The 25,826-nt window shown below is 43.5% G+C and overlaps 1 protein-coding gene across 2 annotated transcripts in view; it reads right to left on the reverse strand.

Moving 5' to 3' along the window:
- Nucleotides 1–1,650: 1,650 nt before the first annotated feature.
- Nucleotides 1,651–25,826, reverse strand: part of EPM2A (EPM2A glucan phosphatase, laforin) — a 70,323-nt gene continuing 46,147 nt past the window's right edge. The window contains exons 3-6 of one of the 2 annotated variants that reach the window (XM_036249363.1): nt 15,558–15,799; nt 9,742–9,992; nt 9,323–9,520; nt 1,651–1,669 (exon numbers count right to left, since the gene is read on the reverse strand). In XM_036249363.1, the coding sequence (XP_036105256.1) occupies nt 1,661–1,669; nt 9,323–9,520; nt 9,742–9,992; nt 15,558–15,799 (700 nt within the window). In that variant the 3' untranslated portion in view covers nt 1,651–1,660. Of the gene's footprint in view, nt 1,670–9,322; nt 9,521–9,737; nt 9,993–15,557; nt 15,800–25,826 lie in introns of those variants that run through there. The other variant, XM_036249364.1, reaches the window with a different exon arrangement.

The raw sequence follows: 25,826 nt of genomic DNA on the forward strand, positions 1-25,826 counted from the left end.
ACTCAAGAGGGTGGGCAGGTCCAAGGAAAACTACATTGCTTGCCAAAGTGCTTACTCTCATGTGGGGTCAACACTTACCATCTGAACCCTTGGCTGCTCCTTTCCTGTCCTTAACCTCTGTCCCTACGTTGCCTGGTGGTCGGGCACTCAGCCAACTGTTTTGGGGTGCGTGGGGAAGCCAGGACACAGGATTCAAAAACAGTTTTATATACACATGCACTGAAGCATGCAGCCACAGACATAAACTGTCCAAAGCGAGAAGTATCAGAATGACATGTAAGACACTGTTTCATGAACACCCTTTTCAAGTTGTTTTTTCTTTCGCAAAATGACTTCTGTTTTCTGCACGCAACTCATATGAAAAATCTCTATTACCTCTTGCATTTATTTCACAGTATCATCTCATACACAGCTCAAGATCTTGGTAAATGAAAGCAAATGTTCGTTATTACCTCTTTAGTTGGTCATCTGTCTTCTCCAGCGGTACTAAATATGAAAACAACATAATCAACCCATTTTGTTTTTAACAGCAGACTACAGAAGTGCTTCCTGGAGGACCCATTTAAGTGGGATGTCCTCATGGAGAAGCGTGCCCAGCCTGCAGAGACAGACACGAGTGCACCTCGAGAAAACGGCACTGCTCTCAGAATGAGCCTCTACTGCCAGCTCCTGTCATGAGCTAAGTAACTCCACTTCAGGGTAGACAGCAAATATCTAATTAACACCAATATCTAATTGCTTAACTGAACAGGCAGCAAATAATGCCAAAGGGAAGAAATTAAACCGCAGTGAAAATAGGCAGGAAAATACTCAGGAGATTATTTGAGAAATGTGATCATATTCCTAAGTATCCTTGTCTGTAATGTGCTTGGCTAAGACATCCTCACTTCAAAGAGTTCTTGTCCTGTGAAACAGTAAAAGGAAATTCTTCCGATGAGAGAGAGGGGGTGGTATTCATCCGGAAGACTGGGTAACTAATCGGATCCTGGTATGTCTATTATTCCTGCCTTAGGAGTGCTCTGAATCCATTAATCTGGTCTGACTCTATGCTTAGATTAAAGCTAAAATAAAATAAGGATAAATAAATGAGCAGGTCTTCACCAGTGAATGTACTTAATCAAATATGGCTCATTGAATTGTCAGCCAATAATCTAGACCTGGGTCCGGAAATGATCCAATTTAAATTTCTTCTCCTGACATCAGATTCCATTTTTGTCAGCAACGCTTTAAAGTGAAATCTTCATGGAGAATTCTGAATAAAAATCTTACGTGGAAAGTAGACGGAGAAGATAACGTCCCAATCAGGAGAGTTACATGGACACTACATGGTTTCAGAGGCTACTTCCTGCGGCCAAGACGGCCTGCTCTCTCTGGCGGGCTGTGACCTCCTTCTCCTTCGACGTCCTGCTCACTGGAGAGCAAGCCTCAGCTCACCCATTTGGCCTCAGATAAGGCGATCCAGAATTCCCCACACGATGTGAGGGCCCCTGAGAGCTACGGAGGTCTACACTTGCTGATTCAGGCTGTGCATCTCTTACCGTCTTTTCCAACGATCACTTGGAATTGGCAAGGGCCGGCTGAGCGCTCAGCTTCTCTGAGATTGGGCACCGTGACGTGTCTGTGCTTGCCTCCAGCATCCTTTGGCTATCGCGGTTAGTGCTCATTTGTACTTTCAATGTTCAAAGGAAAGAAGAAATGGAAAGTTACCATAAACCAATAATTAACAGCGTAGATTATTGGTTATGAAAACTTTGGAAGGGATCTCAAAAATCATAAGATCAAATCTTACATCCAGTTATGAATCTTCTTTAAAATATTTTTGGAGGAGTTTTTTCAATCTGTTTTAAAATCAGGTTGAAAAAAATAATAATAAAGCCCACTACCTCAGACAGAAATCTGTTTTACCATTTTCCATCTCTATTGAGAAAGGTCTTTCTTAAAGGAAGATGGATGCTCCCACCCTTTAACCCAAACCATGTGCAATTATTTATATATCAATCCTTCAAATAGTTAAAATATACCATTTCTCCCCATAGCCTTCTTTTCTTCAAGCAGATCTCCCTGCACTTTTTTCTATATATTTTATAACGACATCCACCCAACAAGGCCACTGTGAGTACTAAATCAGTTAACGTCCCATACAACATCTGGACGATAGTAAACATTTGCACAGTTGTTCAAAAGATCAAATTACTAGTACGGAAAGCTCTCTGGGTCTTATTTTCTCCATCTATACTTTGGAAAAAATTAGAAATTCTCTTTGGAAAATTGTCTAATCTATAAATGTCAATATCCTACTCAAACTTGTTGACAGAAATAAATATAGTCCTTCAATAGACTAGTGGTCAGAGAAAAGTTCTGCACTGTACTCTTTGGGGTCACTACTTGGACATTCCCTGTTTGTCCGTACATTTTTGTGTGCAGTAAATGGCCCATCATTTTGCTAGCCTTTTTCGCAGCTAGAACAAGTGGCTGGCTCCCTGGAATACCCTACATTGTTTTCACTTGAACTATTACTAAGCCCAGCTTCTCCTTTTTTCTTATTTTATATTATTTTTTTGAAGAATACCTTATTGATAACATTTCAGTTATGAGTTGTGGAAACTACTAATCAAAATGTACATTTCCTTTATCCTCTATTTCTGTCATAAAAAATTATGTATCATAGGTCAAAAAGTTCTTCTCTTTTATTCAAAAGAAAATAGACCACAGAGGGGTAAAATATATTCTGTACTAACAGCAAATATTTTTGCAAAAATGATTCTTAGAGGAATAATAGTGGCTAATGCTTCAATTTAAAGTAGGACTTTGCTTGTAGACACTTTAAAATCACTTTGCAAAAGAGAATTGTTTTATATCAATTGTTTTGCATCATGCAAACCCAGTACTATTTAAATACAAAAATAAAAAACTTTCTTTAAAGGACTCCAATTACTGTTTGCCAGTGATATATACAAGGCTCTTTTATCATTGGTTTACATAGGCAATGATCCAATATCTTTCAAAGAGTATAACCTCCATTTTCCAATCATCAGCTGAATTTATTAAAATAACTAGCTTAGAATACTAAAAATACTCAAAACTTTTATGTGTACAGAAATATGAATCTTTTAAAGTACTGAGTTAATTTATTTTTATATTTAAAGAAAACAACATACTATAAATAGAAAAAAAATATTAAAACTTGGTGTTAACTTCAAAAGGAAATACTTCTAGCCCAGTTGGTGTGTCTCAGTGGATTGAGCATCATCCCATGGACTGAGAGGTTCTGGCTGGATTCCCAGTCAGGGCACATGCCGGGGTTGCAAGCTAGATCCCCATTAGGGGTGTGTAAGAGGCAGCCGATAGATGTTTCTCTCTCTCTCTCTCCCTTTCTCTCTCTAAAAAAAATCAATAAAAACATATTTGAAATAGGGGGAATACTGCCAATGTAATAACAATACTATCAGGTCTGCAGTTTTCTCTGGAACAGAGAATTCCACTATTCACACATCTGAAATGTAACAGGTGAGTGGGTTTGCCTAATCTTTTAGTTGTGAGTTTTATTTATGACTGTCTGAGGCCTGCAGCTGTTGATATGCTCAACAAAATATATGAGAAAAAACAGGTGGTCACATCTGATTATTGATTCCATTGATTATAAATTATGAAGACTAGGCAAATTGTTGGACTGATTGGAGAAAAGAAAAACATATTCCTCCATCTGTGAAGTTTTAGATGTACAGGAAATTTATGATGGTGCTTAATCATGAGGATGCATCTATCAATCTATTCAACACAGGCATGGAGACATTCTTCTGTAGGTTTCAGACAATCCTCTTATGTTTCTATGAGGTGAATGGCGATACTATCTTTTTTTAAAAAAAAAACTTTTTTCTTTATTGATTTTAGAGAGGAAAGGAGAAGAAGAGATAGAAATATCGATGAGAGAGAACATCAATCAGCCACCTCCTGCATGCCCCTCACTGGGAATCAGGCCCACAACCTGGGCATGTGCGCTGACCGGGAATCGAACAGGCGACCTCTTGGTTCATGAGTCGATGCTCAACCACTGAGCCACACCGGCCAGGCAAAGGTGAAACTATCTTTAGTATCCAAAAGATAGACTTTTACCCCGAAATACATATGATATTTCATGACATTTCACCTTTTTGTGACATTTACACCAATAGCATTCATAATGTAAGCCTCTATACTGTGCAAAAGCTTCAACAGGGCAACTATTTTGTACTTATTTTATAACTCTCTTTCTCCAAAAGGAATTAAATATGACATTTTATGATGGATTAAGCAATATAGCAAAATTAAAATAAAATTTAAAATAACTATAAAAGATGAGGCCACAGGGTAAAAATGAGTAAAAATAAAAGGCAGACTAAGAAGTAAAGTCAGTTCAAGGAATTCGTACCACATAATTCTAATTGTTACTCAGAAGAGTAAAACAATTGTTTATAAGCTTCACAGTTAAAGTATTTTTTATTGTTCTCCAAAATAACAACGGTGCTTAATTCCTTAACCAGAAAGTAATTTCCTCCATGAGACCACTCACTGGGAGAACACTGTGCAATGTAATATAATGAACATTATTCTTAGTTCACCTAGCAATGCATTTATAAGGCTGCTCTTTTTTGAAGGCCATCGTATTAGCCTAAGACGGCAAACCAAAGGGGGGTTGAATAAATGCAATTTTCAGCAAGAGATTGGGTTGAAAATGAAATATAACATTTTATAGGACATGGCTTCCTGATGTTGGTACATGAGATCTGTTATGATTTAATATTACATGCATAAAGTCGTTGATAGTACTTTCATTAAATAAAGTACTCTGGTCATTAACGTACATGAATAAAAAGTTCTCGTGCAATGTTTTCTTCACATGTCTCTTAGATTAAAATATACATTAGATCTGACGACAAGATCCAAAGAATGATTTGGCTTGAGTAATATCCGAGAATGTGCAAGAGCCCACGTTGCTAAGTACCATCACAGTCCTGTGTAAAAATGCTGTTGTGCTGGGTGTAAAGTGCTTCAAAAGCAGCAAGGGTGGAGTCCTATGAAAATGTCTGGGGGGAGCAACCTTGAGGATGCTCAGAGATTTTCAGGGAGGGTGGTTTTGCAGACCCGAAAGATGAGTCAATGCTGGCCAGACGCAGATAGGAGGAAAGAGGATTCCAGGCAGGGGAGAGAGTACGTGCATAAAGCAGAGGGCAAAAAAAACCCAGAAACAATGATTCAAAAGAATGTATGCACCCCTATGTTCACTGCAGCGCCATTTACAATAGCCAAGATTTGGAAGCAGCCCAAGTGCCCATCGATAGATGAGTGGATAAAAAAAAGCTGTGGTAAATACCTGGTCGGTGTGGCTCAGTGGATTGAGCATCCTCCCATGGACTGAGAGGTCCCAGTTCAATTCCTGGTCAGGGCACATACCCCGTTTGCAGGCTTGATCCCCATTGGGGGACGTGCAGGAGGCAGCCGATCCATGTTTCTCTTTCATATCAATGTTTCTATCTCTCTCCTCCCTCCTTTAAAAAAATCAATAAAATCATATTTTTTTAAAAAGCTGTGGTACATATACACAATGAAATACTATTCAGCCGGGGTGGGTAGGGGGGAGGAAATCTTACCCTTTGCAGCAGTATGGATGGACCTGGAGAGCATTATGCTAAATGAAATAAGCCAGTCAGAGAAAGGAAATACCATATGATTTAACTCTTATGTGGAATCAAATGAACAAAATTGACTAACAAACAAAATAAAACCATTCTCATAGAGAACACACTGAAGGCTGCCCTAGCAAATTAATACAAGTAATGTGCCCAGAGTTTATAAGGGTGGACCATTAAGAGTTTATTCTGTCAAACAAGAAGCTAAACTTATTTGCCTTAAAATAAGTTCATGTTTCTTCTATGCCTCTCGTTTTCTTATCTGTAAACAGCCCATGGATCGTGTATGCCATCATTAGTTATTAGCTGTTCCTGGCGGTCACACATTGAACTATATGTTGGACTCTGGAGGCAGGCACTCTAAGTACGTCAGCAAACAAAATAGATACAAACTTTTACCTTCATGAAGTTTACATTGTAGTGAGAAAATGCAGACAATAGAACAAATAAGCAAACGAGGTAACATATTGGCCAGTAATAAGTTCCATGAAAAGAAATAAAGCAAAACATGAGAAATGGAAGGGCTGAGGTCGGGTATGGCAATTCTTGGTGTGTGGTCCAGAAAGGCACCGGGGAAGGAGGCATGGAGTGGGCCATGGGCACCCCTGGAAGACAGCCTGCCTCGTGCCAGTGCCCTGAAGCAGGAGCCTGCGATGCTCGGACAGCAGGAAGACCTGTGTGGCTAGAGCGGGGTGAGGCAGAGAGCAGCAGGAGATGAGGTCAGGTTGTGCAGGTCCTTGAAGGGCTCTGGCTTTGCTCTGAGTGACATGGCAGGTCACCGAAGGCTTTCAGCTCAGGACCGACAGGATCCACACATTTTTATCAGGTCACTCTGGCCGGTGTGTGAGAGTAGATTTGATGTGGGAGGGGGAGGGAGAGGACGGACAGAAACTGGGAGACCAGTTAGGAGGCGATTTCCAAAGTTCAGTCTGGAGACCACTCAGCAGGCTCTGCCCAAGGGTTGTGGGTGGAGGAGGTGAAACACGGGCTGTGCATATTTGGACAGGAGAGGTGACAGGTTTCCCAGATGGATTACACGTGAATTCTGAAAGAAGGAAAGGAGTTCAGACGACTCTGAGCTTTGCAACCTGAGCACCGGGAAGCACGTGTCCATAACCTGAATCGGGAAAGACTTTGGGAGAACTGGGTCAGGGACGGAAAGAACATTCAGTGTTATGGTTGTCCCAACTCTTCCCTTATTATCTTGCCATTGTTACTGTTTTAATGAGAAGTAATTCCTCATTCCTCGCCTCTTTGTTCTTAGTCCCACCTCCTACCAGATTTCCTGATTCCCCTAACAGGTAGAGTCACTCACAGCACACCCTCCAGTCAGTCAGTGCCCTACCTGTCCGTTTCCGACTGCGCTGAATGTTCAGCACGGCCTTCTTCCTGGGACCGTAACCTTGACTCTCTCTGCCCTCTGATACAGTCAACATTCCTTCTCGGTCCTTCCCATTGTATCTTTCTAAAAGAAAACACCTGCTTCACCTTCTTTCAGATATTTCATTTTTCTTTGCAGTTTCTCATTTCAGCCCTCTTCTTCCACTTATTTCAATTTCCATTAATCCCCCCACCAGTTCTTTTCCACTAACTACACTGTCCGCTCTCATTCCGTGAATTCTCCAATGACTCTGCAACACCAAAATACATCTCCTGACCCACCTTCCTAGCGAATCCCTTTCCTCTGACCCTCTGTTGAAATCCTTTGCTGTACAAGAGTCATTTGATGTCTCTGGGTCTTAGTTTATTCCTTTGAAAAATAAAGGAATAAACTAGATAACCAATAAGAAAACAGTTTGTTCTTCTGAATTGCAGACAAAATTAATAACATTTGTTTTTAAAAATCCTATACACAGAGATCATTTTTAATGCTTTTATTTAGCATAAAAATTGCAGGTGATTTTAAAATACGTTGGATAGCCCATTCATTGAAGGCAAGACAGGTTATCCCAAAACATCCTTTAATAGCCCTAAAATAATTTTGCCTATCAGAGCAAAACAAATCCACTCAAAAAGGCTTTTTTCTATAATGGAAATTACATCACTTGATTTCTTATACATTAAGGTAATTTACACACACACACACATATATAATTAGTTAGAAATATTTTGTTTTTAAGACTAAACTTTATACAACACATTCTGACTATAAAGGGATTACTTTAATAAAAATAGTTTTCTCTAGCTCTTTTTAGCAAGGGAGCTGGGCTTCACATTATTCAATCTTGGCTTATGAATCTAACTTTGTAAAACTGGAGGAGAAATGTGTCTTGTCTAGCCTCCTCTGCCCAAATCAAATGCCACCTCCCCTGAGTCCCACAGTTATAAGACATCTTTCCCTCCCCTGAACTCCACCGGGACTCACTTTGCATTCTTCCTAGTCCTCATACTTCCTAAATCAGACTCATATCTGTCAATAAATATTTATGAAAGGAAAGAAGGAGCGGAAAAGAAAATAAGCATTGTAGTTTAATAGGGAAAGTATGGGCTTTGAGTCAGACAAACCTAGCTTTGTATCTCATTTCATCTATTTATTCTCCGTTACCCTACACAGTTCATTTAGCCTCTCTAGGCCTTACTTTCCTTGTCTATATAGTGGAGATAACGAAACCTCTCTCACAGGGCACTGCGAAGGTTAAAAGCGATAAGAGCATAAAGTATCTAGCACAGAAGAGGCACCATGTGAGAGTCACTCCCCTGTCCCTGCTCTGGCGTGGCGTTCGTTCAATCCTGCATCAACGTCACTGAACACGGGCTGTTCCCAGGCTGTGAGCTCTGAAGGCAAAGTCTTGTTCATCTTTGTGTTTCCTGCAGAATCTAGGGTAAGGTAGTGAGTTGCACATTCTGGAGGGACAGTAACTGTGTATTGTATTCAGCTGAGTGTGAACTGGGATCCTTCCTAAACTGTGGAACAATGACCTATGGATTTGGGCTTTGGGGGCTTTTTCGGTAATACAGCGTGGGGCAAAAGTAGGTTTACAGTTGTTCATATGGAAAATAATGCCATAATGAATAAATAATAATACAAGAATAAATTGTTTTGCGTACCCACAACTGTACACCTGCCTTGCACCCTGGGCAGCTCCTCTTGTGAGCTAGCTCAGGCCATTTTGGCCTTGAGACAGCCCACCATGTTTTAAAATAGGTTGCACAAAATATAAGTGCTCTCCTAAATTCTTTGGCAACTGATCAGAATGCTGTTTTATTTCTCACGGTAGAGACTGCTGCAGAAACACTGACTTTTCTCTGAGAAAGAGAAGCAGATGTACCAAGTTTGCGGACACAACAAGTTCTATTGAAAAAGCACTAACTCTTGAACTCCAGCTCGTCCCTGGGTAGCCAAGGAACCTTGGAGAAGCATCGATGTTCAGTGAGCCTCCATCTAAACAAACAGTGAGAACACAAGTCTGCGTTGGGTGTTACACACAGCGTGGGTAGGTACGGAAGGCGACGGCTTGGCACAGGCTTCGAAGCAGAATGCAAAAGCAAGGTCTAGAAAGCCATCGATTCGGTCGCGCTGGGCTCTTCGTCACAGTCCAGGCTTTTACCCCCCTTACGTCCTTCTTTGGCAACTGACCAGCTCTCGTTGTATAATTCCGGTAGAAAATGTGTGTGTGTGTGCGTGCACACACACAGGTGATGACACCTGCGCCCACCTGTCTTCTGCGAGCCACGTCACAAGGCAGCAAGGAGCTGTAGGGTGACTTCACACACAGCGAACGCGGCGTCTGAGGGGCGAGGGCTGGTCCGCTGGCCGGGGCGGGGACTGCACCTGCTCTCGTCCTGTCTGACGGCGGAACAGCACTGCACGCCCAGCTCCCCGTGGCTTTTTCTCTCGTGTCCGGCACAGCTTCCTTTGTAAAATATTTCAGAGGCGATACAGCTCGACCAACGCGTAACAGAAGTCGGCTGCAGACTACGGGAGGTGGGTTGGGGGCCAAGCCAGCCACCTGTCTTTCCAGGTGCAACCTTTGTTTCTAGGTCATTGTTCTACCAACACTCCAGGCTTCCCAAGGAAACTGGGGGCGAGGGGAGGCAGAGGGGCCACCTACACACTGCATATGGAAGAACGCACCTTCCCAAATTTCTGGAAAAAATCTTCTTGCGCCCGGGCCAGGGCGTCTTCGTCAATGTACACGGCCGGCCTTTTGGCCACGAGGAAGTACTGCACCTTCCTCAGCTTCCAGCCCAGCACGTAGTGCAGCCAGCCGCACACGGCCGCCGTGGACCGGCCGACGCCCGCGTTGCAGTGCACGTACACGGTGTGCCCGTTCTCCAGCAGCGCGTGCAGGAGGCACACCGCCTGGGGCAGCATCTGCACCCGGCCTAGATGGAGAGAGCACAGCACAGAGCGTGAATGACGACACCCACCACCCAGCACCCAGAGGGGTGGCCACGCCACGGGGGCAGGGACCACACAGCGGGCTTCGTTCCTTTGTTGTGCTTTTAATATTTCATTGGTTTTCAGAGAGAGAGGAAGGGAGGGAGAGAGAAACATCAATGTGAGAACTGAGATGGGCTGCCTCCTCCACGCCCCCCACCAGCATCCAGCTGCAGCCCAGGCATGTGCCCTGACCGGAATCGAACCAGCCACCTTTCAGATGACACCCAACCACCCGAGCCACACCAGCCAGGGCCACGCCTTGTTTTGACGGAAAAGATGAGACAGTATCAAATCCTGCTAACATGGTAATAAAGCAGAAAGGGGCCCTCAGAGGCAGTGGGGCAGCTCTGAACTGTCACTTGATTTGGAGCTTCTGCGCCCGAGCCATCTCCCTTCAAGGAGACGTTCATCATTGCCCGTCGTCAGAAGAGTGGACTTTCACATCTACCTATTTGTACAGACGGGGCGGAGGTTTAGGGGATTTCAAGGAACCTGACAGGTCCTGTCAGCTCAGTTTCCTTTCATCCAGAAGGATCTTCCAGGTACAGGTAACACGAATTAGTCAATCCTGATTAGAGACGTCAATCTTATTCATTCAACATGTGTTAGTTTCCCTTTGTCCAATGGAATGACTAACGTTAACCGATACACGTGGGATATTCAACAAATCGTTCCTTTATTCTCTCATGTTGCAGTGTATGTTAAAACTAGTTCAGTTTTTCCATTATTGGGCAATTATAATTACAGTTATTGAGCTGGGTGACTACTTTTTCGAGTACGGGACGATTCCAGCCCCTTCTCACCGCAGCGGGAAGGGGTGTGCGGGCTCTGCTGAGCCTGCTCTCGAGAACCCCTAAACCCATCAAACCCCTGGAGCCTGGAGTTCCTTCCACTGACAGGTTCTCAGTCAAAGACCGTCAGTGGACTGGGAGAAGGGGTGGAGGATGGACAGTGCGAATTACTTCAAAAAGGGATGAAAGAGGGAAACTGCAGAGTCCTAGGTCACAACTTCCTGCCTGTAATTGGACCTTCTCCAGCTCCTCTCGGTCCTCAACCACACAGAGACATGCGGGGTGTCCTCCGAAGCCGCAGCGACCACCCCGCAGCCCACTGCAGGCCAGGGAGGCAGAAGCCCCTCCCTCAGACGTTTCACTGTAGGTTTCTCCCGGATGAGCCACTCACATAAGTTTGGACTTCTGTCTTTCACTGTGTTGTCACAATACAAGGGCCCCGAAGCAGCCAACACAGCACATGCCATCGGACGTCAGCACCTGAGAGGGACAGATGCTACCAGAGACTTCGGCGTGGCCTGAGGGCCCTCAGGTACCACTCCACCCAGGGCTCCACCTCAGCCTCGGAGCCACCTCGCTGGGAGCCAGCAGCAGGAAATCTACAGGAAACCAGGACAGTCTTCTAGTTCTGCTGCTGGTGCTCTGCTAATCCCTCTCACTACCAGGGTGCAAAAAGCAATTTCAAGGTTTTTTTTTTACCTGGGATTCCTTTAGGCAAGGCACATTTGGGGGTCCCTGGGCCCCACCTTTCTTAGTGTTGCCTGCCTGGTCCCCAAGGGCTACTGAACTGGAGACACGCCAGCTCCTACATGTTGTGTGATTGCTCAGAATCCACACTGAGCCATAACTGTGATGGATGTACACCGGGGTGCTTGGTTTCGCACGCTCTGCGGTGAGACTGGGTGGCCTGCCGCACCGTCAGTCATGTGTGGCACTCTCCCAGGGCAGGGAGCATCACTGGAGGTGTAACAAGGGGAGAACACGGCTCGTCCCAGGGCGATGCCTCCCTGTGTGTCCCCAGGAGAGTATCACGGGCAGTTGATCCACTGTTTGAGCTGGGGGCCAGGGGAAGCCACACCCCAGGTGCGTCTGAGCGACCCGCTGACAGGGTGAGGCTGGCTCAAGTTCAGGGCTTCTGTTCTGCTGGGGGTGTCAGAGTCTTACTCTGAGTTGTGCTACTGGGAAGGGGATTCCTGGTGATGGATCTGGAAGCTGGCTTCCTCCTGCTCCTCCCTGATCCACCTCTGCAGGTTCCCTGCTTACCACGGCCTCTCCAGCTGTCCTGTGCATAGCCAGGAAATGAACAGAAATATGTTTAATGTGGGTTTTTATTAAATGCCAAGTATGCAAACAATGGTCATTTGCAGGAGGAGCTGCTACAGTCAGAGTCCCAGCCCCCCCCCCCCCCGCCCCCCCCGTGCTCAGCCGCTGTAGCATCAGCTCAGGGATCACGTGACCAGTCAGGACTCCTCCCTTGACCTTCTCTCTGGCCAGAGGTTCCCGGAGGAAGGCCCTGCACCAAATGGACCAAATGATGCAATACCTCCCCTTTTCCGTTTAGTCTGCCAAAGATGCTTCAAGATGCATACAAACAGTTGAGAAGTTGAAACTGTGGACAACAGATATGTGTTTTGAAGCTGAGAACAGATATGTGTTACTTTGAGGGTCTATGATCTCAGACACATGGAGGCTCCGGAAGGCCCCCAGTTTAAACACAGGTTTCACACACCAGAGGTCTTCTCCTAAAGTCACTCGGCCATCCCACTTAAGAACTGGCAAACACATATTTAAATAACGTAATGAATGAACAAATAATGAAAAGGAGCACAGAGAAGCAGCAGGTCCAGGATGCCCACCCATTTCAGCCAGGCCTCAGCGGAGACCTTTTCTCTGATCTCCGGGGCTGCAATCACCCCTCGGGGCTGCAATCACCCCACCTGAGGCAGCTCCTCCTGCCTTCCGACCAGCCTGAGCTGTTCTGAGCTCGGAGCAGCAATAGCCCCTTACAAGCACCTCTCAGCAGTGATGGGCTTGGTAGTACTGCTATCCTGTTACATCTGAAAAACTGGGGCACAGAGGTTTTCTGAAGGTTATTCCCTTATGGCCACTTACACCCAGCCAGCCAGACGCCAAAGCCTCTGGTCTGACCCCTGTCCTACTGTCCTCCCCTCACCTGCCTGGTCAATGGTCTGCTGGCCTCCATGCGTTCAACCTGAATTCTCCATCAGTCCCTGTTCACCTGCCTGGTCATGCTCTGCCCTCGCCCCTGAGTGAGAGTCACATCTGGCCCGGGGTCAAGCACCTCCGCCACCAAGCATGTCACTCTACTTGGAAACCATTCTAGGGGGCTGAGCTAATACGTGACCCACCGAGGAATAAAAAAAGAACCAGGGCTCACCCAACAAATCCAGTGTCAACCAGAGTCCCCAATTTTTATGTTTCATGAACTTCAGCTCCATATAGAACTTAATTTGATGAAAAGTTTTTATTCTTTAAAACAATTATGCCTTGAGGCAAGACAGAAATGCAGACTTTTACATATAAAATAATCCGAATCTTAAATGTTGACAAAGTTAAAAATGTGAGCCCCTGTGCAGGTCCCACAAGATACTCCACCATCTGCAATTCTTCCTTCTGAACTTTCAATATGCCTTGGCTCTCAGGAGATGCTCATAAGGGATTCGGTAAGTACACGAATTAAAACAAAATAAAACAAAACCCAATAATACCAACTTGATCTGAGACACTATTAGACCCACAAAGGGGTCCAGGCTGGCCAGCAGGACCACCTGAGATTCATGAACAGCCCATGTGGCCAAGGGCCAGGCGATCTGTGATTCTTGAAGTCTTCTGTCCCCACCCACTTCTTAACTATTGACTCTGGGGAGACTCAGCTACCTCCCTGACAACTCATGACTTTGCCTCATTCCAGCGAAAGATGCGAAGGACAGACTGAAAGTGTGGTCGTCTGTAGGACGTGCGTGAAGAGCTCGTGTGAGCATGTACGGTGTCTGGAGCAATGTGCTGAGCCAGACTGCACTGAAATCCAGGCATGTCCCTGTTATTTACTTGATCCAGGTTACTTGAGTTTTTTTGTATATCAGTCTCCTTCTCTGCAACATGAAGACAACTACACCAGTCCAGACTCTTGTTGGGAGATATAAATGAGTTCATGTATGCATCTGCTTAGAAGAGTGACTAATAGATAATGGACTTTGTGGGGAAGAGGGCTGATGACGGAAATGTTTCCTGCCTAGGCATCCCGACCTTTCTTCTTTCCCCCAGAACAGTGTCGACAGAACGCCATAGGACTGTGCCATTGTTGCAGCCCTCTGCTGCCCCCTGCTGACATCTAGTCCATACTACTAGTGCAACTTGATTCTCTTGGCTTCAAATAGCTCCATTCCTTTTCCACAAGAACCCTGTTCTACCACCAGACTGAAATATAGATCACTCCTCTAAAATCTCACACCTCTGTGCCTTGGCCTATGCTTTCTTCCACCTGACGTGCCCTTCCTCTCTGCACAGGGACCTGTCAGGCCCACCTCCACGCCAAGACTCTCATGCCTGCCTGTCCTTCGTAGAAAGTGCTCCCCCCAACCCGTAACTCTCCTAGAGCACATCACTCAGCCTTTGTGTGCTGCAGTTAGGTTTGAACTTGTCTTATTGCCCCTTACCAATGGATCAAACTGCGCCTTATCGGTCTGTCTCTCCAGCAGTGCCCAGGCTGCATCACAGTTCTCTCTTCTCAAAGGCAGGCTCGGCCAGTACTCCCGGGTAAATGCGACCTCATTGTCACTGCCCTCCCCTGCTCTGCACCGCCTTTCTCCTCTGTCTCTCTGTAACGTTGCAGTAACCTCCTAACCGGCATCCAAACCCCTCTGAGCCCACCGCAACCATCCTCCACAGTGCTGTCGAGGTGCACTCCCAGAGGGAAGACAAGGGGATTCTTGACAGCTCCCAGCACTTTCAACTGCTTCTCGCCACTTTAGGGTAAAGTCTGAAGTCCGTATTGTGCCCAAATCCTACAGGACTCACTTCCCTGATCCTCTGGTCTGCAGCCACACAGGCCTATTTCCCGTTCCTACAACCCTCTGCGCTCTCTGCAACGGGGGTTCCCCAAAGCTGCTCCCCTGCCTGGGAGCCTCGCCCCAAACCCCACCCTCTCTTCGGATCTGAGTTCAAACTCTGCTTCCCCAGAGCACTCTCCTTGACCCCCTTCCTAGGCCTGACTGTGCGTGCTCTCGTAGCAATGTCTACGTATCTTTCTAACAACTCATCACAGTCTTTAATTTCTATTTGTAGTCATTTAATTCATGTTTGTCTTGCCTACAGGATTACAAGCTCCATGAGGACAGAAGTTGTCCTGCCTCTTTTCACTATTATATTCCCAGCCACTGGCAAAATGCCACACATATGGTAGACACCCAATAAATACATATTTCATGAATAACCAAATCAAAGGACCCATGCTAAAGAGAATTTTAGCTGAGTTGTCAAATGATACATATTAAATATATTAAATCCAAACCCTTTTCTTTATTCCATTTCTATCATTCATATTTAAATCAACCCGTTATAGACAGGAAGGTAGGTAGGCAGACAGGTAAATAGATAGATAGATGATAGATGATAGATAGATAGACAGGCAGGCAGACAAGCAAGGGCTCCTCTGAAACACATCTTACCAGGGGCTAGGATGATTCTGATGCTTACCTTCGGTGCTCATGTCTGGTGTTGGCATCCAGATGTAGACCAAGCCTTCTTCCTTGTATAGCTTAATCATAGTGTCTGGAGTCATGGGCTCCGGGTAGCGGTTACAGCCTGAGGAATTCTGTACAATATCCCATTCGGTCTGGAAATTCATGACGGCTGTCACCCCCAATTCATGCTTCAGTTTGATGGTTACGTGTTCCACCTGGCGAGGGCAGCTACCCAGCCAGATATTCGGTAGGATTCTAATGAGAACATAAGGAGTCAACTATTACTCTTACTGTTTTATGCCATTTTATTCACCGCAGCACACAGGTGTAGAATATATCCCAACCCTCCTTATTTTTACTTTTTCTGTGTGGTCTAGTCATGTAGAATGACTAAGACTGTATAAAGCATTTGTGTCTTAAATCGCATCCTAGAGGCAGATGGAAGTTTAGGTGTTTGAAGGGAGTCATGGTTAACCATTTACAGTCCACCCAGAATGGGTGGTGGGAGCTAAGAGCTCCTTTGTCCCTCTTCCAGGTTTATTGTAGATGGCTCACTGAAGACAAGTCAAGAAAATCTGCACTCTAATTTCAGAGTAAAAGAGAAGGGATCTCATGTACCACTGGGCATGAAATGACTATCTCTTTTTCTCTCCTTTTACTTGTTCTTTCTTTAAAGAATACTAAGTAATGGTGATAATAAAGGCAGCTGTTAACAATGACAACACTGGCAAATGCACAATAAATGCGAGTGGACTTTATGTCTAGTTACTGTAATTTACTTATTTTTGTCATTTATTTTGTATTGCAATGGCTATTCAGAAAATTTTTCACTGCTTCATGTACCCTTCATTTAAATGCTGCAGAGACTAGCCCGGCCAGCGTGGCTCAGTGGTTGAGTGTTGACCCATGCACCAAGAAGTCGCTGGTTCGATTCCTGGTCAGGGCACATGCCCAGGTTGTGGGCCAAATCCCCAGTTGGGGGGCATGCAGGAGGCAGCTAGTCGATGTTCTCTCTCATAAGTGTTTCTATCTTTCTTTCCCTCTCCCTTCCTCTCTCTCTAAAATCAATAAAGAAAAAAATTAAAAATAAAAAAATAAACGCTTATATTTTATATAAAATTCAGGTTTTTTCTTTCTTTCTTTTGGCTGTTGTTGTCACTGTTGATGTTAACGTAACTAGCCAACCGACTAATCCTCAGATGTAGCTATTCTCATTCCATCCTCAGTGAAATATCTTAACAACTCGGAGCATTGTCTTTCCAAAGGTGCATCCTACTTACTCCAGGAGAGAATAAACCAATTTTTGTTATTGCTTGGGTTCAAGTCTAATGGGTTACTAAGAATTTCCTTGTGGATTATTGTGAAAAATAAAGGAAATACAATTTAAAATAAAAAGTGAGAAACCCAGAAAAGACTTGGTGGTACTATGTAAAGAGGCACAGGACCCAAAGGCTTTTTCACTTTAAATCCTGACCCTAAGAATTTTCAGATAACCCACTGGGCCCAGTGGACTGAGAAAAAGACCATTAACAGGGACACTTTTACAGTGTCTCGGAGCTGTACTTGACCAGGACATTGCCCTCTGAGAATTCAGTCTTAGTGGGAATGGACACTTCATAACCCCCAGGTCATTGCCCCTTCCCTCTGGCTGTTGGGTGAGAATAGAAATCTACCTCTAGAATATACCCTAAGAAGCCTGAAACACCAATCAGAAAGAATATATGTACCCCTGTGTTTGTAGCAGCACTATTTACAATAGCTAAGATCTGGAAACAGCCTAAATGTCCATCAGTAGATGAATGGATAAAAAAGCTGTGGTACATATACACAATGGAGTACTATGCAGCTGTAAGAAAGAAAGATCTCTTATCCTTTGAGATGACATGGAGGGACCTGGAAAGTATTATCCTAAGTGAAACAAGCCAAACAGAGAAAGAGTATCATATGATCTCACTTATTTGTGGAACATAATGAACATAACAGTCTGAGGAATGGGGTAGTCCCAGAGACGTGGAAGTGGGGTACAGACTGACAATCCTCAGAAGAGGAGGTGGTGGTGGAACGATAAACCACAGAACGTATATGCCTGTGTCATGAACAACGGACATGGATAACAAAGCTGGGGACAGGGCGGGGAGGGTTGGGGAGGGGGGAATCAGTGGGGGGGAAAGGAGAAACATCTGTAACAAAAATAAATAAAATAATTAAATATTTAAAAAATAAATAAATAAAGCACAAAGCTGACCAGCTCAAAAAAAAAATTCTCTTTAAAAAGCCAAAAATAAAAAATAAAAAAAGAAGAAGAAGAAGAAAGAAATCTACCTCTATCTGTATGTTCCATCCTCCCTTCCATAATACCTTAAAAACTCCTCCATCAATAGCTTGCCGGCTGCCTGGTAGCTAGTAGTGCTGGCTGCCGTATTATACCTTGGGCTTTCACTGAGCACACTGAAGTCCCCTAGGCTGGAGGAGGATGAAGTGGATGCCTTAGTTATAGAACCAAGAAATAGAGCCTTTTGATCAACACTGGATTTTTGCTGGCAAAATCTTGAAGTAGACAGGTAAAATATTAAAACGTATATCATGACAGGCAAGCTGAATTCCAAACATTACCTGGAGTTCACTTGACTACTGTATCCTTTGAGTGGGTAGCACTTAGTATTTAGCTAGTACACAAATGCCAAAGTAAAGTGGTTAGTGTGCACAATTTGCATAAAGACCAAAGAATAATTCATACAGGTAAGCAAAGGGGAAATCGGGACATTTGAGCCTCCAAAACAAGAAATCGGATCCCAAAGCAGGGTGAGTACATAGAATCACATTGTGTTGCTAAAGAAAGGCATTGGTCTCTCCTCCCATTCAGCCATGGTCTTCAATACTATTTAACTGGGAACCTCAGACACTCAGGACGCACCGAAGATAAACAGACCCAATGTATTTCCCACGTCAATTTTCTAGTGGAAATAAGCCCTTGAAATACACAATCACAATTCTCACACACATATAAACACCACTTTCTGTATCAGATTATTTGCAACGTTTTGATAACATAATTAATTCTTCCTCGAGAAATGCCAGAAGTCAGAGTCTATATTTAAGAAATGAATATAAGACAATTCCTGATTTTTTTTGTGTGTGTGCGTGTGTGGTACGTGACCCTAGCCAGAACCGAACCCGGGACTCTCTGGTCCGTGGGCCGACACTCAACTGCTGAGCCAAACTGGCCAGGGCCAATTCCTGATTTTTTTAAAGCAAGATGTTCTGAACCTAGGAGATAGATAACTAAAGATAAATTTTGAAGACAAAACACTGTATTGAAGGATAGAGGATTAAAGCTATAAAGTAAATTTACTGAACCATTATATGGGACATGGAGGCAAAATACTGGGCTTGTTAGAAACACACCGATCAGTGGCTTCTGCTTCATCAGACAGCTCAAATGCCCTTTATAGTCATCCTATTCCAGTTTGTTGTCTCTAACAGCAGGTGATAGGTTTCTGGTCATATGATACACTAGACGTAAAAAAGATGCATGGCTTACTTTCCAAAGAGTAATTAAACTCTTACTTATCCATTCCAAAGAGAATAATCAGACACCATCAGAAATTAGTTTTTACTCGTTCCATCTTAGTGTTAATCTCCTACTGGTGCTAATGATACTTTAAACAACTTTTAAAATTAAGATTTTTTTTTTTTAAGGAAAAATGAAAATTGTTGAAATACAAAATTTAGGGAATAAAACTCTAGAAAGGCAGTTTTCACACAAGACATACCAAACTTCAAAGAGGTAAAACTGGAATAAAATATATAGCTTCTGTTGTCAATTACATTGTCAAACTTCTGGAGAATTATGAGTAACCCACTGTCGATCTTGAGCTTTGCCAGAGCTCTCCGGAGCTCTGCTGGAGATGGTTTGGGAAAATCGAAGAGAGACCGCTGTACCGAATGGGTGCTGACACAGCCAGCCCAGGACGGACGCTCCCGACCCTGCATTTGCTTCACGTCACGTTTGGTGCTTTTATAAAAACTGCCCCAGGGTTTACCCGACAGATAGATCCTCATAAAATGGCTCTGGAGTAAGGTCTAAGAATCTGTGGATTATTCTCCCTTAGAAATTAACCAGATGATGTACCTTACTAGTTCAGCAGATTCCGATAAATATGTAGGAGAGGCACAGAGTACAGATCTCAGTCTCTTACAGCAGAAGTAAAAAATATAGAAATGGTAGGACGTGGACTCGCTCAACTCTACCCCTGCACATTTACGTCCTTGCTTTCCTCCCCAAATAGTGTCAAGACTGCAAATGATCCCTAGACAGAGAGAGGAATGGGAGCTGTCTGTTAGGAAAGAGTCATTTTGAGAAAACGTGCCCCTGAGTTTCACACACAGTTTCTTCTAAACAGTCAAAATTAAACCTACTGCTGAGTCACGGGGAATATTTAATAAAGTTATGTCCACTAAGAATGTACTTTTGTAGGGATAAAAAGGTCTTTAACCCGGGTTTTGACTGTTGCCACTCTGATTCAATAAGATTGGATTTAAATAAAATCCACCCGAGCAATATTACAATGTAGCTAAAGACCAGGGAAAAGCAATGCATGGCTGACATTTCTGGAACCTTTGCCTTCTTGGACTGCAAATCAAAGTCAGTTCATTCATCTGCGTGAATCTGGATGTGTGGTTCCAGGCGATCAGCTCAGCACACGGCACCGTTTGCTCTGCCGTCAGGCTGGGCCTGGGCCGGTGCCGACGGAAGCCCGGGCATCGCAGCCAGCCTGCGGCACGGCCGCTGTCAGTCAAACAGCCTCGCTGGCAACAATGAGCACATCAGGCGCAACACACATCCGCGCTCTCTGTTGGGGAAAAACCACGATGTGGCACTGGCGGGACAGGCAGGAAAAGACAAGAGATACCAGGAAATGAGACCATTATATGGACTTCGCATCATCACTTCCATCACTAAAGGAGAAACGGCAGAATAACCTTTTCCTGAAGGTGAAGATTAGCATTATTTTTGCTCATAGGAAAAAAAGTAAGAAAACCACAAAAATTATGAGAGCGATGCCTGCACATAGGTTTTTGTTTATTTCTGGTCACACCCAGAGTCTACAGCTGTTGAACGGCGGTACCCCCTTCCTAGCCATACAAACACGGTACCCTCTCAAAGGAGGAGAAAGGGGATTCTGCAGAGGTTCTTCACAAAATCCAGCCAGGAATTCAAAAACAAAAAAAAATTAGCTCATTTGCTATAGTGGATAATTGTGCTACATTTACCTTATTTAAAATTTTATGGGAAATTGAAATGTGGTCTCGCTTTCAAATAATGGGTGAAGAACAAGAAGTCTATCAGTCTTATAATTTAGATCTCGTTAGTGAGAAAGCAAGAGGAACATTAAAAGCAACCCCAGTGAACTCCAAGCTTCATCAACATGTGCCGTTCCTCTGCGGAAAATCTGTCCTCTGGTATTGTTTTAAGTAATTAATGCCAAACTTCTACCCAAAAGGGCGCTTGTGACAGACTCCAGCTAAGGCCGAGTAACTGCCCAAAGACAAATTCCAACTTAGAGAGTGATACTAATTAACTTCTTTATTAAAAGAATAATCTTACTGGAGTTTGCTTATGGGTCTATTGCGTATATAGGACATGTTAATTTCTATAAATGCAGTTACTTTCTTAGATTTTATGTTTATAACCCCATGAAGCAAATATTTTTGGCATATGTTTTTTATTTTCTATATTATAAAATGTCACATAATTAAAATAATTATAAAGGTCTATGCTGGGTTGAATTGTGTCTTCCCAAAATTTCTATGTTGAAGTCCCAACCCCTAATACTTCAGAACAGGACTTTATTCCGAGATACGTCTCTACAGAGCTAATCGAGTTGAGACAATGCCATTAGGGTAGGCTCTCATCCTGTATGACTAGTGTCTTTATCAGAAGGGAAAGTTTGGACACGGACATGTGACGATAAAGAAAGAAAACAGCCACCTACAAAGCAAGAAGCCAGGAACAGACCCTTCCCTTGCTGCCCTCGGAATGAATCAACCCTACAGATACATTGTTCTCAGACTTTTAGCCTCCAGAACTATGAGACGATCCATTTCTGTTGTTGGGGCAACCAACCCAGTTTGCAGCGCTTCGTTCTGGCCACCCCAGAAGAGAAATACAAGGTCTAAGCATTCAGACTTAAAATATGCACATTCAACCATCCAGACGCCTCAGAGATCCACACATGAGGTGTACTTAAAGCAAAGCATTTTAAAGGACTGGTTTCACTTTTCATCCTGATGCTTGGAATTCTACAAATGCAACTACGATTTCATCGTGGTGCCCACATTGTTCTCTTATACACAACACCACCCACCGTCCTTCTTTCGATCCATCGCCTGAGTGCCTCCAACAAGGCAGAAGAGATCATCGGGTCCCTGGCTGGAATATTCGGCTTCCTTTCCGATCTGATAACTCAGTTCTAAAGTAGTGAGATGTCTGGTTTTGATAAATGCGGAAGAATCAGGGGTCTTTGCCTGGCTTTCAGAGAATGAGCCTCCAAGGAGAATCACCTGAGGTGTGTAAGAGGCTCTCGGACTCACACCTTCTAAAGACTCGTAGTCCCGGAGAGTCTGGCCCTCTCGTTTTTGTGCGTTTGTTGCCCTGAAATGCAGTTTATATGCCATGGTGACAGATTATAGTGGTAAATAAGGCAACCAGCATGCTTCACTTTCTTAAAATCAATCACAAGGTAACACAAAGATTGAGACAAATAACCAGCATAGCAGTCCCAAGTGGTTGCCTTGACACAAATTTCAACAAAACGTTCCAATAAAATACCCTCTTGGCATGGCAATTTTGTTTCCAATGCTGAGCATTGGAAAGAGTAAAATGTCATGTTTAATATTTTTTTCTACTAATAAACTTAAAAGGATTTGTTTAAATTTAATCACTTGCATAGTGAATTAGGAACCACAGAAGACCAAGAAAGGGATAAAAACAATGAAGCGTGATTTTTTTTTTTTTTGTATTTGTTTTAAACTCATTCTGTCTATTCAACAAGTATGTTGTGATGCCTGCTTTGTGCCAGGCACTGAACCATCTCTGGTGAGGGAGACAGTCAAGGTATGCCCTCATTTGAACCTACATTCTTTGAGGAAGACAGGCAATAAGCAAATAAAGATACAAACATGGATGAAATGAAATTGTAATGTGCTCTCAAGGACATGAACAGGGCGTTGAAATAGAGAACCAGGGAGCCAGACTTCAGATGAAACATCAGGAAGGTCTTCTCTGAAGGTCACAGCAAAGCTGAAAGCTGACTTAGGAAAATGAGCAAGACAGACAACGTTCTTACGGAGAGAAGAGCGAGTTACCTTTCGGACCTGAGAGAGTCCTAGAGACCTGGAGGGAGGGGACAGGGAAGGAGTGTGCACAGACAGAGTGAGACCCCACACTAGGCCTTGTTGATGTGCTAGGGAATTTGTATAACAACGTAAAAGCGATGAAAGGCCAAGGAAAGATTTTTAAGCAGAGGAGTGACCTGGACTTATTTTGGAGTTTTTAAAAGGTGCCTGGCTGTTGAGGGGAAGAGGGAAGACCTTTCGGATAGTGGTGGCTTGGCATACAGTTCCTGGTACAGAGAGAGAAGGGGGCTAACTCAGACATACTTCGGGGTAGAGCTGACACAATTACACATGAATTGGATGAAAGGTTGAGGGAAAGGATTTTAAAATGACTACAAATTTACTAATGGATTATAACCTATAATTTCTTAACCAGGTCTGCCCTCAATGAAGCTGATTTCTCTAGGTTTCGTTGCTATTTTTCCAGTTTCAGATTAACCAGCATTTTATTTACTAGCCATCATGCTAATGGCAGCCACATGCTTAGTCCTGATGATATCACACTATTCAAACTTCCTTTCCGAATTCCACTCAAATCTTTATTTGTATTACACAAATATTAATAAGGTAGGGTTTTTAAAACTGATGTAAGAAATCTGGACACAGGATATGTTGCCCATCATTTAGATTTAGCTGATATCAAGGAAATATCCATTATAGATGAAGTAGTACAATGGAACTAGTTTATTTTTTCAATCAATTCACTAAAGAGATTTTTAAAAATTTATTCTTTTCACCTCTGGGTCTTTATTTCAGCTCTAAAACAAAATGAGTTTAGAAAAAAAGACAGTTGGTAAGTTTTTTAAAATCATGATTTGTCTTCTTTTTTTACATTAATACTTCATCATTGCCAATCAATCATTTCATTTCCTGAAGTACAAGGAATTCCCAGTATGAAAGGTGATTCTGCTAAATGCTTTGAGCCACAATAGCTGTTTTCTTTATAATTTTATTGACCAAAAAATCATTTTAGGTATTCCTATGGTTGCTATTCATCTAAGCCAGTGCTTCTCAAATATGAATGTGCAGACGAATCCCCTGGGATCATGTTAAGATGTACATTTGCAGAGTGCATCTGGGTTGGAGCCCGAGACTCTGTTTTCTCACGAGCTCCCCTATAGTACCAATGCCCCTGGCCTTTGGACCACACTTTGAGTAGCAAGGAGTACTTTAATAATGATATTTAATCTAAATACTATTATTATGCTATTATATATGACCGTTCAATACAGTTCATAGTGCCCAGGTCCACTGAGAAGTAAACAAAGTAAGATCTCCTGCTAGAGCAAACAAAAGCCAAGCACGTGATCTATATTGTTGATGCTAATATTAGAGGCCATGCAGGGAGGTTTGCTATTTAAAACATTTCTACTGATTACAGAAAACTTTAAAATCCCCTTAGCCCTCTTGCTTGATTTCCTATCTGCAGGAAGCCAAAGGGCTGTGTTTCCCAAATGACCTTCTTTGGCTCTGAAATACTCCTCCTTTCTCCTTGTTTACACTGCTCCTTGGCCTCTCCACGGGAACCTGAGATCCCCTTCTGTGTTATGTTTTACAATATGCAGTTCGCGATTTTACACAGGGATGCTGAAACCTGGGGAGAATACACACAAGACTTGACTTGTATGGGACACCAGGAATTTAAGAGATTGAGAACGCTGATGCAATTAGCAGTGCTGCATTCAGGGGTGTCAGAAATGCGAGAAGGTTCCAGAGAGACAAAAAATAAACACCTCCTCTCCCCTTTGAGATGTGAGTGGTTAGGATGGTAGAGACAAAGAGAGATGCATAACTGTAAATACTGTGATATTGGGGCCTACACAATCCCAGGGAAGTTTTGCTCCCTTGTCTCAGCCTGGAGTCAGGGCACACAGAGTGCACTTTATGATGTCCAGAGAGAAGTCGTGATAGTCAACAAATACTCCTAAAGATGTGCCACAGACTACGGACCCATAAATACTGGAGAACAGGACAAGTTCAGTGAAACTTGATCTACCTATGTTATTTCTAACTAGCAAAGGCCTTTTTTATTTATTTATTTATTTATTTTATTTATTGATTTTAGAGAGAGAAAGGAGAGGGAGAGATAGATAGAAACATCGATGAGAAAGAACATCGACTGGCCGCCTCCTGCATGCCCCCAACTAAGGATCGTGCCCACAACCTGGGCCTGTGCCCTGACCAGGAATCAAACGGGTGACCTCTTGGTGCATGGGTCGATGCTCAACCACTGAGCCACACCAGCAGGGCTAACTAGCAAAGGTCTTAAATAAAAAGTTGGACATGTATTCCAATACAATTCACAAGGATAATTAAATACCAATCATGTCCAAACTATCACTGTCATGTTTAAGTAGGTGAATCTCAAACAACCCTAATCATCATGAGGTTGCATTCAGGTATATGGTGCTCTTATATGTCGTTAACTCATTCTGGTAAGACCCTCACATACAGTTTTATTTAAGATCATCCATTCCACTGAGCATACTCAGCTTCTATTCATTGAAGTGTTTGATTGGTAAAAATTAGTCTTACCTTGCCCTGGCCGGTTTGGCTCAGCGGTTAGAGCGTCGGCCTGCGGTCCTGAGAGACCCAGGTTCGGTTCCCGCTAAGGGCACGTACCTCGGCTGCAGTTTGTCCCCGGCCCTGGTCGGTTGTGCGGGTGGCAGCCACTCGATGTGTCCCTTTCACATCGATGTTTCTCTCTCTCTCTCTGTTCCTCTCTCTCCCTCCCACTCTACCTGAACAAAAAATGGAAAAATGTCCTCGGGTGAGGATAAAAAAAAAAAAAAAAAAAAAAAAAAAAAATTAGTCTTACCTTTTTTAAGCTAAAACTTGCCTCTTCCTTGTTTCATAGCCCAGGACCCTGTCATCTCCATCTTTT

This window comes from Molossus molossus, unplaced genomic scaffold (assembly GCF_014108415.1).
Source record: "Molossus molossus isolate mMolMol1 unplaced genomic scaffold, mMolMol1.p scaffold_m16_p_8, whole genome shotgun sequence".
NCBI classification, from domain to species: domain Eukaryota; kingdom Metazoa; phylum Chordata; class Mammalia; order Chiroptera; family Molossidae; genus Molossus; species Molossus molossus.